The sequence below is a fragment of the Salvelinus fontinalis genome, chromosome 33, assembly GCF_029448725.1.
Source record: "Salvelinus fontinalis isolate EN_2023a chromosome 33, ASM2944872v1, whole genome shotgun sequence".
NCBI classification, from domain to species: Eukaryota; Metazoa; Chordata; class Actinopteri; order Salmoniformes; family Salmonidae; genus Salvelinus; species Salvelinus fontinalis.
Window position 1 is genome coordinate 39826065 of NC_074697.1, and position 12756 is coordinate 39838820.

At 46.0% G+C, this 12756-nt stretch overlaps 1 protein-coding gene across 1 annotated transcript; it reads right to left on the bottom strand.

Moving 5' to 3' along the window:
- Positions 1-226: 226 nt before the first annotated feature.
- LOC129832229 (F-box only protein 46-like) lies at positions 227-10836 on the bottom strand. Its single transcript, XM_055896136.1, has 2 exons — positions 10379-10836; positions 227-4119 (listed from the first exon to the last, which is right to left on the bottom strand). The coding sequence occupies exon 2, from the start codon at positions 4001-4003 to the stop codon at positions 1958-1960; it is 2046 nt and encodes a 681-aa protein (XP_055752111.1). The 5' UTR covers positions 4004-4119; positions 10379-10836; the 3' UTR covers positions 227-1957.
- Between the last annotated feature and the right edge of the window lie 1920 nt (positions 10837-12756).

A 12756-nucleotide genomic window follows, 5' to 3' on the forward strand; every position in this document is an offset into this window, starting at 1 on the left:
AAGAACCCATATCTGGTATCTGTTGTCTCATTGGCTGGTTCTGTGGCATCAGCAGCTCGCAGAGGAGGTTACTGAGGCATCCAAAGATCTGCCTGACATCAGTGAGGAGCCCTTCTGGAGGGATGTTGTTGATGCTAATGCCCTGGTTATGATGGCTGTGGCAGTCTTCTTGTGGGGTTACTATGCATGAGGGGGCTAGTAAAAACGACAATGTGACCACTGATAATCATTTTCACTAGATTCTGAATTAAACCAAACTGTATGTCTCATACCTTTTGTTAGTGTACACATCGGTACAAACATCTATTCATGATAAATAGTCCTTTGTAGGACTTTTCCTTTTCCCTTTCTTGTAATATTATCATTACAAAAATGCAATTCAAGTTATGAAATTGGGTATGACCAATAATCCACACTCATTTGCTAAACCTTGACATTTGCATACACTTCTCCCCTCTAGTGGCCATATGATGCCATTGCATATATCAAGTGTCACTTTGTCCTCCACATGACTCAAGTTGATGCAAGACAATTTCAAATCTATAAGCTAAACTAAATCAATAGTTTTTTAAATTAAGTCTTTACAGTGTAGGCCTATCAAAAGACCAACAAGTTACCAACAAGTCATGCAGAAAGAAACATCAGGGGTCATATTCCAGTTTAAATCATTTGTTTATTTGAGAAGCACATATTCCCATTAGCATTGTACATCTGAAACCTACAGTGGTCTCCCAATACCTGGTCAGAGGGGTCAAGTGAACAAAGTTCTCTATACTGTATTTGTCAAGGTTTTGCAGATTTAGGGAATGTGAGTGGGACCAGTGGGGTTAAGGCTGGAAGCTGGTGTAGAGAGTTCTATGGTCAGGGTTTCTTTTCACCCACATTGACGCAAAGACTGCCCTCTGCCGACTAGCAGGGAGTTGGGACTGGGGGTTAGTGGGGAGGGAGGGGCAAAAAAATAGAGGTGGGAGGGAGAACATAGTCCTCAAAACAGCAAACATTCGCTCACACACCAAAAAACAAAAGCATTGATATCAAGCTGTCAAAACCATTGCAAAGCTCTGGTGTCACTTTGTACAAAGTACACTTTGTACAAAGTGACAATTTGCTTTCTCTTGCCCCCACACTGTTAAAAGTCTCAATCATTAAAGGCCCAGTGCAGTCAAAAACATGATTTCCTGTGTTTTATATGCACAGAGGTTGGAATTATACTGTGCAGTTGTGAACATGTGAGTTAAAGCCCTTTTAGTCTAAGAGCTGTTTGAAAATGCCACCTGAAATTTCAGCCTGTTTTGGTGGGATGGATTTTTGGCCTGCCTGGTGACATCACTAGTTAATAGACCAAGAAGAAAGAGTTGAAAACCTCTGCCAGCAACAGCTAGCGCTCAGTTTTCCCCTCCCCAATTCCCCTCCCCAGACAGTCCAAGCAAAAATTCTTGCTTAAGAAAATGCTCTTTGCCAAGATGCTATTTTTTCTTTTTGACCATTTTAATTGAACACAATCACAGTAAGGTACTTAATTGTTACCCAGAAATGATTTGATATTGAGATAAAAACAGCTGCATTGGACCTTTAAAAACTTTCAGACTCCCACTGTGATCCAGCCAGTTAGTCCTCAGTGGCTGGGCCTCTGGTCAGTAAGGTTGGGGTCAGCTCCAGTACTGACAGCATGGCTAGGACGTGACTGTCAGTTGACCAATAGGCAGAAACGTTGAGCATCAGGCCTCATGCACACAGAGCACCATACCACCAACATGGGCCCACTCATCAGGTGTCCAGTTTTCACATGTACTAACAACCGAGTAGGGAGCTAGTCGACTGCTAAGAACAAGGTGATAGCGAGCAGAGAGAGCGCTGACAACACAGGAGAGGACCCCAACCCTGGTCTGTAGCATGCCACCAGGTGCAGTGGGTCTAGAGGGAGTAAGAGGGGTGCTGGGACCCAGGAAGGCCCCCTTTACCTCCCGTCCTCCCTCTTAGCGCGGGTCTGCACCAGCTCGCAGGGCTGCAGTACCCAGTTGTTGTCATGCAGCCCCACGCAGCAGCCTGGTGTGTCCTTGTCCGTGCGCCGGCAGCACATCCAATAGGAGCGTCCATAAGGCAGGTCGTGGTGGTAAGGTTTGGGGTGCCAGCGGCAGAGAGACACGTCGCCCCGTTCGTACTGCCGCTTGCACTGCTTGCAGGGATCTTCGCGGTACAGCGGGTCCTGGTTCCAGCGCGAGTCGGTGGCGGGCACACCGTACGTCTCAATCAGAACCTTGAAGTCGTAGCAGGTGCACTTGAGGGCAGCCAGCGAGCGGGTGGGCAGGTAGCTGAAGATGTTGACCATGATGTGGTCGGGCAGTAGCAGCATGTACTGACGAGGCTCCAGCAGCCGCTGGATCTGGAAGCGGATCTCCAGGAAGTGGTGAGAGACGTGGCGGTAGAGACGGCACAGGGAGGGGTCTGAGCAGTCCTCCACGCCGGCCAGGGGGGAGTCCGGCCGGTCAGCAGCATCCACAGCAGGATTGTTGTTATTGGCACGGTCCAAAGAGCACATTCCACTGCCACTGTCCTCGTCAGACCCTCTCTGGGGCTGCAGGAAGAACAGCTGGCCTGGAGGGGGGTCCTCTGAGCCGTCGGCAGGGCTGACCCCACTGGGCATGGCGAAACACACCGTCTCCTCTTGCACATTCTCTGTGCTGTCCTTGCCATAGAACACACACTGGTCCACAGCACCCGTGACCACCACCTCCACGTGGAAGCCAGTCACCCTCTCCCGGGCCACAGGCTTCTTCTCCCCAGAGCCGAGCTCCCGGCTGGGGTCCGGGCTGCTGGAGGCTGGCCGGTCCGTATGGCCCTCCCCATGGGGGTCAGCTTTTGGAGAGCCGGCCAGCAGGAGGCTGGGGTCACGTGACGAGGGGCTGACCAGCTGGTAGAGATCACAGGTGATCTTCTCGTTGGCCCGGGCCCCCGTCTGCCCCCCTCCTCCCCCACAGCTCATGAACATGCAGCAGGGCCGGCCTGCGGGCTCCGACTGCGAGCGAGGATCCAGGCTGGACACCCGGAAGGCTATCCTCACTTCGCCTCGGCCGTGGGTGGGCCCGGCGCTGCCAGAGTCCCCGCTCCGCTCCCTCTCCCTGGGAGAGTCCAGGCCCGACGCGGGCCTCAGTGTGTTCTCCAGGAGTTGATGTTGGGACTCAAAGTGGGCTACGACCTGAGCCACACGCCGCGACTCCTGCTCCTCCTCCTCCTGCTGCTCCTCCTCCTCCAGGGCACCATGCGAGGGGTGTGGGGGGTCAGGGCTCTCTGACAGGAACACCATGGGGCTGGGGTCGGAGACTGTGCCTCGCAGGAGTGTGTGCTCGGGGTCTTCTGGGGCAGTCTGTCCTTGGGCCACCATGCCCTGAAGGGCCATGGCTGTACGCTGCTCTACCAGGGCCACCATCTCCGCCACGGACAGCAGGTCAGTCTCACTCACGCCGGGGAGGTCCTCTAGGGTGGAGGGCTCTGGGGGCGGGGGGGCAGGAATAACGCTGGCCTGGGCCCGGGCGGGGGGGTCATAGGAGGAGCAGCGGCGCCTACGCTTGGCCTTAGTGCAGTCCGTGGCCCAGTTCCCTTTCACCTTTATGGCGCTGGGTCGAGGCAGGCCCACCCCACTGAACTGGTGGGCCACGAAGAAGGCAATCTTCTCCTTGGTGTTGCCCGGCTTAATGACGTACCAGGTGTCCAGCAGCACCCTCCCATCCTCCATCTGTGTGGCGCCGGGAGGGGTGGAGGGGGCCTGCGGTGCCGATGCCGGGTCGGCGTCTGGGGGAGTGTTCTCGGAGCCGGCATCCTCCTCCTCCTGGCCATCCACGCCTCCCCCGGTCTCCAGCGACGTGCGCCCCGCAGTGTCACCCTTGCAGAGGGAGGGGGCTGCCCCACTGCCGACCGTACCCGTGCTTCGGGGTTTGTTCTGGGAGTAGGTGCCAAAGGGGCGTGGGCACCACAGTCGGATGTGGGAGAAGGTATCTCGGTCCATCACGGGCCGGAGGGAAGCATATCAGCGGCTTCTAGGCTGGGCATCTGCTGTGCACCACGCCACTCATTCTCTCTGTGCAAGCCAGCAGGCACCGTCACAGGAAGAGGGCATACAATCTGTAGGGAGAGAGAGGAGTATTACAACATTAACCATCATAGGTCATCTAGCCGGGGGAGACAAACATGAGTAATGTCATTTCATCAAATGTTATTACATTACGCATCTAAAAATCTAATTTGAGGGCCAATTTCTTTCCATGTTGCATTAGTACTAAATACTTAAGTCACCTCGTCTAATTCTGTGATATGCTGATACAGAAGCAACCTCTATGGAAGGGTGTGAGACACTCACTGGATCAAATTTCACACCTTCTAGCCATTCATTACAGCAAGACAGCTTCTAGCCTCTTGGTGGTTCAGAAACCAAGTCGCAGGGCACAAGGAAGTCAGGAGGACTCGTGCTTTCAGACAGCCTCAACAGCTAAACTCAATTAGTCAATTATCTCGCCTTGAAGGCTCTCAATCTAATTAAAGGCTTCCATTTCGGGGTCTTGTGTCTGGGGCAGATGAAGGGAGGAATAAAACAGCAAATGGATTCCCATCCTGACACTTCAAAAGAGGACCTGCCTAATAGGAGGTGAGGAAGAACAAGGAAAGCATATGCCTAGTCTATTTTTAGAAGGGGAGAGTAGTGGAATTGATATCGAATGCCAGGCAGAGTCTAAAGGATCTTGGCTGCGGCCTGCAGGAAAACCATTTACCCGGGGTGCCCGTGCCATTTCATGTTACCCTGCCAAAAATGTGACACTGGGTGAACTGTTTCAACAAGACCTTTAGACCTCTATGTTGATAAATGTGTCTGTTTTTCTTATTATGTATATTGTATGTGTTTGATGTATTTATGCAGGGCTCATCTGTAAAAGAGACCCTAGTCTCAGCAGGACTTCCCTGTCCCCCCAAAAATTATATCACACACACTGTATATAAAATGTATGAAACATCTCGTAACAAAGAACTGAACAAGCCCCACTCCTTCCATCTCGCGATTACAAACAAGTTGAGAAAGACACCACTAGTGTTATACTATTGTTTGGCCCCTGAGGTGACTCTTACCAGCCAAACGTAGGCGAGATAAAGGCCTATCTATACTTGTGGCCAGTTGAAAGCATGAGGACGTGTACCTTCGGCTGGAGAGGAATGTCTACACTGAGTAGTCTGCTGCTCAGGCTGTGTGTGTGTGTGTGTGTGTGTGTGTGTGTGTGTGTGTGTGTGTGTGTGTGTGCGTCAGAGGACAGAACTACTCCTGGGTTGGTTAAGGGCTTTATAAATCACACAGCTCCAGCTAAGAGCCTGCAGATTACACCCTGTATGAAGTACATCCCAGGGCCACCACCCTACTCCGTTTTATCCCCCCACATAAAAGTATTTGTTGGCGTAACAGGGACAGTGAGTGTCAGTCTGTTTGTCCATCTTTGTAACAAACACTGGCACTTCCTGAAGCAGACAGTGAGTGGCAGATTTGGCTCCAGTCAGATTCCCTCTCTATTGACCAGTGTCTACTATTTAGAGCCACCAACATTGCTTCAGAAGATGGAGAGATGGAGGGGGACGGCAGTCGCACTACCAGTCACCCAGAAGCTGGAGTCAGTGGCTATAATCAATCCTGTCGTCATCGCTGTCAATAAATAGGCTATCCCACAATATCCCCTGCAATTTATTTAGGATGCAAGGCGGCTGATGAACAGGTAGTAGTAAAATGCTACAATGGTGATAAATGGCATGCAGTATGCGGTTCTATTCTATCAAGTGTTTCCATACCAGCTGAAACAAAGCTGAACTCTGCAGGGAGATACTGCTTGTATTAGATGGTATGTTTAAAGACATCTATACTGGCTTAATAACAGGTAATACAGGTAATGAGTAATAGCCTGAACGATGACAGAGTACACAAAATGAGGACATGAGCCTAGTAGATCGAATCAAAGTGATATATATCCATGGACCAAAACACGGCCGAGACTTTGACGAAAATCTGTATTCCCCGACAGCTGATAAAAACTGCATTATCATTGCACAGATTTTTCCCTCTCATTTGAAACAATTCCTGCAAATTAAGGCTGGTTTTAAGCTTTTTTTGCCTAATCCTCCAAATCCTGTCCATGCCAAGCAGCAGTACAGAAATAGCTGAGTGCCGTGCCAGAGGCTCGTCTCTCACTGGCTCCCCAAGTTGTCTGACCGACCGCTGAACTACACACACACACCAATGCAGGAGGATTCACTCCTCCATCATGTAGTCATCAAACAATCCAGAGGCTTTCTGCTGGAGCATGTTCTGCAGGCTCCACATCATAACAGAATGCTCCAGATTTAACAGGGAATGTATAGAAACAAAACAACGGTTGTCAAATGCCACAGAATACATTTCAATTCCACAACTTGCGTTTCTATCTGCGCCCACTAAAATACCAGCGTTAGAATAGTCTCAGGCATTGAAGGAATGTTTAACACGACATCATTCCTATTCTATCACAGAAAATAGATAATATTGAGAAGAAACCGTTTATGCACACTAAGCAGGGAATGACCTTTCAGGAAAAAACACTTGTTAAACAAAAATCCTAATTCCAGGCTTTCCTCAGATAATTCAGACAGGCCTCTCGTTCGCCTCTAGCGATATCCTCCCTCTCCCTTTCAGAGGCTTTGAGAATGGTGGACTATGCAGAGGTGATAAATTACTCCAGCCACTGGCCCTCGCCTTGGCTGCGCCTGCAGGGACAATACAGCAGTAGCCTGGGCCAAGGTGAGGCTGATGATGCTCGTCTACAAGAATAATGGACTCCACCCATCCCTGATAAAATGAACCCAGAGTGCCTTTGTCATGAGGGTTAGGCAGACAAGCTGTCTATAGAAGTGTTTGGTCTGTCAGCTGTGCTTCTCTGGCAGTGAACAGCACCGTGCTGAACTGCAATGAATATCGATGCACTCCTTTTAAACTATAGCTTTTCATCAGGTTGTTTCTTTCCACCATTTGGCTTCAATCAAAAGAGTTCATCATCAACCCCCTTACTCAAATAGTGTTGGTTGTAAGGGCCAGGACAGTGGTCGCCAAAATGGTGAATTGTAGTTTCTCTGTAAACATTAGGCATTTAGGCTGACCCAAGCGTCAATGGACGATCCCTGGAATTTAACTATTGAATATAGACCTACATGTGAAGATGAATCATGAAGATGCCCAAAGCTTGTTTCAATGCCCCATTGCGCCACTACTCCCGATTCTAGTACCAAATATAAAAATGTATAGGCCTAGTTCTCAGTTGAACAACATATGTGCTTTTCCTGTAATTCAATTACTTCTTTCGACTTTGAGAAAATAAGAGCATTTCAATGTAAAACGGACCCTTGAGCGCCACCAAGTTCATAGGATGATGTTAAATATGGTGTCTAATGAAAGCTACAGTAAGCATCTATATTTAAGAAATCAAGGCATATACACACAGTTTAACTATTTTATATCTTAAATATTAGGACTGAGCAAAGGCTTTGATCTCTATTCAAACAGATGGAAAAGGGGCCTTAGAAAACATTTACCAGAAAAAGTCTTAAGAGGTATCAGTAACACATCAAAACACAATCATATTGATGTGAAGACCCCTGCCAGCTAATATCAACACACACACATTGCCCTGTGCCTTAATTCTGTTATCAAAAACCCACATACCTAAGATATTTTACAATTTCTCTCCTCATGAGGAGGAAGGATAATGATAGTTCACAAAAGTAACAAGTAAAAGGTAGACCTACATATTAGTGATTTTACTAATTACTGCAATTGAATTGGCAACAATGGGAAATCATAGTCACAAACCACTGTTGGGTCACCTGCTACAGTCCTTCCTTTCACAACTCCTAACGGTTTTCTTTCTCTTTCTACCATTTGGTGGTCAAAGCAAGTGTGACTACAGCCTGGACAAGCCCTCTCCATCTCCCTCCAGTTAATGTCACCTCTCCCGGCTACCTACTGACACCTACCCATGATCCCCCGCTCTTTCCATTTACTGTAATCAGCTTCCTTACTCACTGAGCACCAACCGACATCGGACGTTGAAAAGTATTCGAAATTTGGTCAGTCCCCCCTGGCCTTGATTTCAACCTCCAAAGATGTTGATTTTTGGTCCGGTCCAGACCGGCCTTGATTTGACCCAAAACAGACATCCATGATTGGTTCAGATTTTTTATTTTTTTATTAAAGTATAGTTCAGTACAGTATAATAGAGTTCAGTACAGTACACAGTAAAGCACACAAGTTGAGTACACTAATTTACTGTACTCTACTGAACTACACTTGCGCTTTCCATGACAGACTGGACCAGGTGAAAGCTATGATCCCTTATTGATGTCACTTGTTAAATCCACTTCAATCAGTGTAGATAAAGGGGGAAGAGACAGGTTAAATAAGCATTTTTAAGTCTTGAGACATGGTTTCTGTATGTGCCCCATTCAGAGGGTGAATGGGCAGGACAAAAATATTGAAGTGCCTTTGAACGGGGTATGGAAGTAGGTGCCAGGCGCACCGGTTGGTGTCAAGAACTGCAACGCTGCTGGGTTTTTCACGCTCAACAGTTTCTCGTGTGTATCAGAAATGGTCTACCACCCAAAGGACATCCAGCCAATTTGACACGACTGTGGGAAACATTGGCGTCAACATAGGCCAGCATCCCTTCGGAATGCTTTTGACAACTTGTAGAGCCCATGACTCGACAAATTGAAGCTGTTCTGAGGAAAAAAGGGGAAACAGACATCTATGACTGATTCAGATTTGGTCCAGTCCAAACAAATTTGGTCTTGAGGTGTCACTACAGACACCCTGGTTCGATTCCAGGCTGTATCACAACCGGCCGTGATTGGGAGTCCCATAGGGCGGCGCACAATTTCCCCAGCGTCGTCCGGTGGTTTGGCCGGTGTAGGCCGTCATTGTAAATAAGAATTTGTTCTTAACTGACTTGTCTAGTTAAATAAAGGTTACATTTTTTATTTAAAAAAATATTTAAAAAATAGCCAGTGTGTAGAATAATACCAAAATATGCAGAGGTCTATATTGCATATTTCTACATTTGTGTGCCTATTTAAGATACACTTTAATATCCATAATTATGCATTTATTTCTGCATAGTACAGATCAGGGACCCATGATGAAATTCTGTCACCAGCTGTAAATCCACATCACATACTGTAGTTCAATAAACAAAATAGATGTTTTCAACGTCAAGGTGTCATAGCTGACACCCCATTTCTGCAGACAAAATAGAATCTTAATTCAGAGTAGATTTTTTTATTTAACCAGGTAGGCAAGTTGAGAACAAGTTCTCATTTACAATTGCGACCTGGCCAGATATTTACCACAGTGTTTGGAAAATATGGTCACCTAGCCAATACTGAATCAAGAAGTTGAAAATCAAACAAACGAAACAGAGAAACGTCACTGCACTGAGGAAGTACAGGTGACATGGACTCTAGCTATAAACAAAGCACCTTCAGAATTTAACGGAACATTTCCATTAGGTTGTAACTTACAGGTGGTCTACATGGGTAACCATGAGTAAGTAGCCAATGACTAATTATTGACATCCCCATATGTGTTTATTCAGTTGTCAAACAATGATCAACCAAACAGTCAGTTGAAATGACCAAAAATATGATACAAATGTAACAATAATTGCGCAATCTAGCTAACTTAGTTACATAGCTAGCTAGGAATAGGACGAAACAGAAATCCTGGCTGTGGTTTAACCAGATGGTTTAGTTATTCTTATAACTAGTTAACTTCCGTGGTTAACTAGCTAACTAATGTTAGCTTACATTAGGTTAGTTATATGCTAATCAATTATGCTAACTAGCAACTACCTGACGTGCAGGCCCCAAAGAAGTAAACACTAACGTCAGCTGGCTAATGTTAGCTAGGTAGCTAACACAACTAGCTAACTAGGTACAGTAACGTTAGCTAACCAACTTAATTTCCTAGCTGCTAGTTAGCTTAACGTTACCAATTTATCTAAGTTAGCCTAGTTGGCTAGCCAGCTAACATTAAGTTAGTTAGCGCGTTATAGCCCAAGACGCCAACAACAATCTCGTTGTTACATGGTTACAAACACTCGCTATGGTGCGGCTAACTGATAGGCACCACATCTGTCTTTGAAGTAAAAATTAAAATCAGTTAGCCAACTACGTTAAGGGTTGTATCGTGTAACATTGTGTGCTGGCTAGGCTGCCAAACAAAATTGCAATGGAACCCATATTGTGTGTTGCTGGTTAACGACATTGAAATGCAGCTAAGAATTGCTAACGTAAAGTGCAATTGTTCATGTTTTCGTCATCTTACCTGTAGATCCGCAAGCTCTTGACCTGCAACAGTGCGGATGACAGCACTAGCAAGTCACCCCGTCGTAGGCCCGTTTGCCTCTCAACAACCGACCGAGGAATCCGTGTGAGCAAGGATGGGGGTGCAGGTGACTCGGGTTATCTTTTAGCGTTACGTGTCCACGTAGCTAACGTTAGCTATCTGCAGAATATAGTACTTACTTTCTAATATCAACCTAATGTTAACATCGAAGCCTACTGTCCGTTTTTCGATTGTACACAACCGGTACTGATCCTGAGCCTGTTCCACACTCTTCCTCGTTCATCTGGCTACCTTTTTAGAACTGACACAGGCTGGCCTTTACGGTACATTCTCTGACCAACCAAAATAATCGGAATCAGAACATCCGTGGAGAGGAAGGCCATCTTGTTGACAGGCAGCTGCACAAGGCCCACAGCCAATAGCAAGGCAGAGTCGATGGCGTGCCCATATATGGCATATATGGCCCAATCCCCCCTCTTAGCTCTCACCCCTCCCAATCTCGCTCTCTCTCTCAATTCAATTAAAAGGGCTTTATTGGCATGTGAAACGTATGTGTACATTGCCAAAGCAAGTGAAATAGATAATAACACTCACAAGTTTTAAAGGAATAGACATTTCAAATGGCATATTATGGCAATGTACAGTGTTATAATGATGTGACAATAGTTAAAGTACAAAAGGGAAAATAAATAAACATAAATATGGGTTGTATTTACAATGGTGTTTGTTCTTCATTGGTTGCCCTTTTCTTGTGGCAACCGGTCACAAATATTGCTGCTATGATGGCACACTGTGTTAGTTCACCCAATAGATATGGGAGTTTATCAAAATTTGATTTGTTTTGAAATTCTTTGTGGGTCTGTCTAATCTGAGGGAAATATGTCTCTAATATGGTCATACATTTTGGCAGGAGGTTAGGAAGTGCAGCTCAGTTTCCACCTCATTTTGTGGACATCGTGCACATAGCTTCTCTCTCTCTCTCTGACACACACACACACACACACACACACACACACACACACACACACACACACACACACACACACACACACACACACACACACACACACACACACACACACACACAATGCTGCCGTAGATCCAATTTACAGTCATCAGCATTCAATACAACATGCTAGCAAATTGCAATACAACAAATGCAAGCATCATAAGTTGCACCTGCTATTCACTAAGCAAAACAAGTTGACATGACAAAATGTAATGTCAACTAAAAAACTGTTTGCAATGAGAATGCAGAATAGCCTACAATGGAATGATGTCAGATATATGGCATTACAGTTTTATTACTATATATACACATGAAGGAAAAAGTAAGGAACCCTCAATGTGTCCCGGGTACATGTATATCATTATCCCAACATAATTATCTGCATCTCTGAGCTTTTTAGAAAGTCCACTGAGAAAACTAAACTAAAGCGCAGGTCTAGCTTTACATCATACATGATTTAGGACTGGTAAACAAATTAAACTTTTCTCCTACTGTATTTAGAGTTTGAAGGAAACCATCAGCAATGCCACTTTGTTTTCCCCTGATCGAAACAATGTCTGAACTTTCTCTCAACATAACTGTATACACTGACGGATGACATTTGTATCTAAGGTTTTGCGATAAAGAGCTCAGGATGACGTACTATCAGTGTACAAAGAGTAGAAGATTGTTATAAGTCCTGTACATGTATTTGGAGATTTGATCATTGCTTGAGATTTGACAACAAAATACTAAATGCTTTTAAGTGATTTATAATAAAAACTGTAAGAAACTAATATGCCAAGATTTTATACAGCCTCTTCTTCAAATGTAAACTCTCCTTCCAGAATCACATCAAACATCTCCAATCCAAAGTTAAATCTAGAATTGGCTTCCTATTTCGCAACAAAGCATCCTTCACTCATGCTGCCAAACATACCCTCGTAAAACTGACCATCCAACCGATCCTCGACTTCGGCGATGTCATTTACAATAATAGCCTCCAATACCCTACTCAATAAATTGGATGCAGTCTATCACAGTGCCATCCGTTTTGTCACCAAAGCCCCATACACTACCCACCATTGCGACCTGTACGCTCTCGTTGGCTGGCCCTCGCTTCATACTCGTCGCCAAACCCACTGGCTCCAGGTCATCTACAAGACTCTGCTAGGTAAAGTCCCCCCTTATCTCAGCTCGCTGGTCACCATAGCAGCACCCACCTGTAGCACGCGCTCCAGCAGGTATATCTCTATGGTCACCCCCAAAACCAATTCCTCCTTTGGCTGCCTCTCTTTCCAGTTCTCTGCTGCCAATGACTGGAATGAACTACTAAAATCTCTGAAGCTGGAAACACTTATCTCCCTCA

Excerpts from the sequence above, each read along its gene's own strand:
- LOC129832229 (XM_055896136.1), bottom strand. The coding sequence starts at position 4,003 with ATGGACCGAGATACCTTCTCCCACATCCGACTGTGGTGCCCACGCCCC.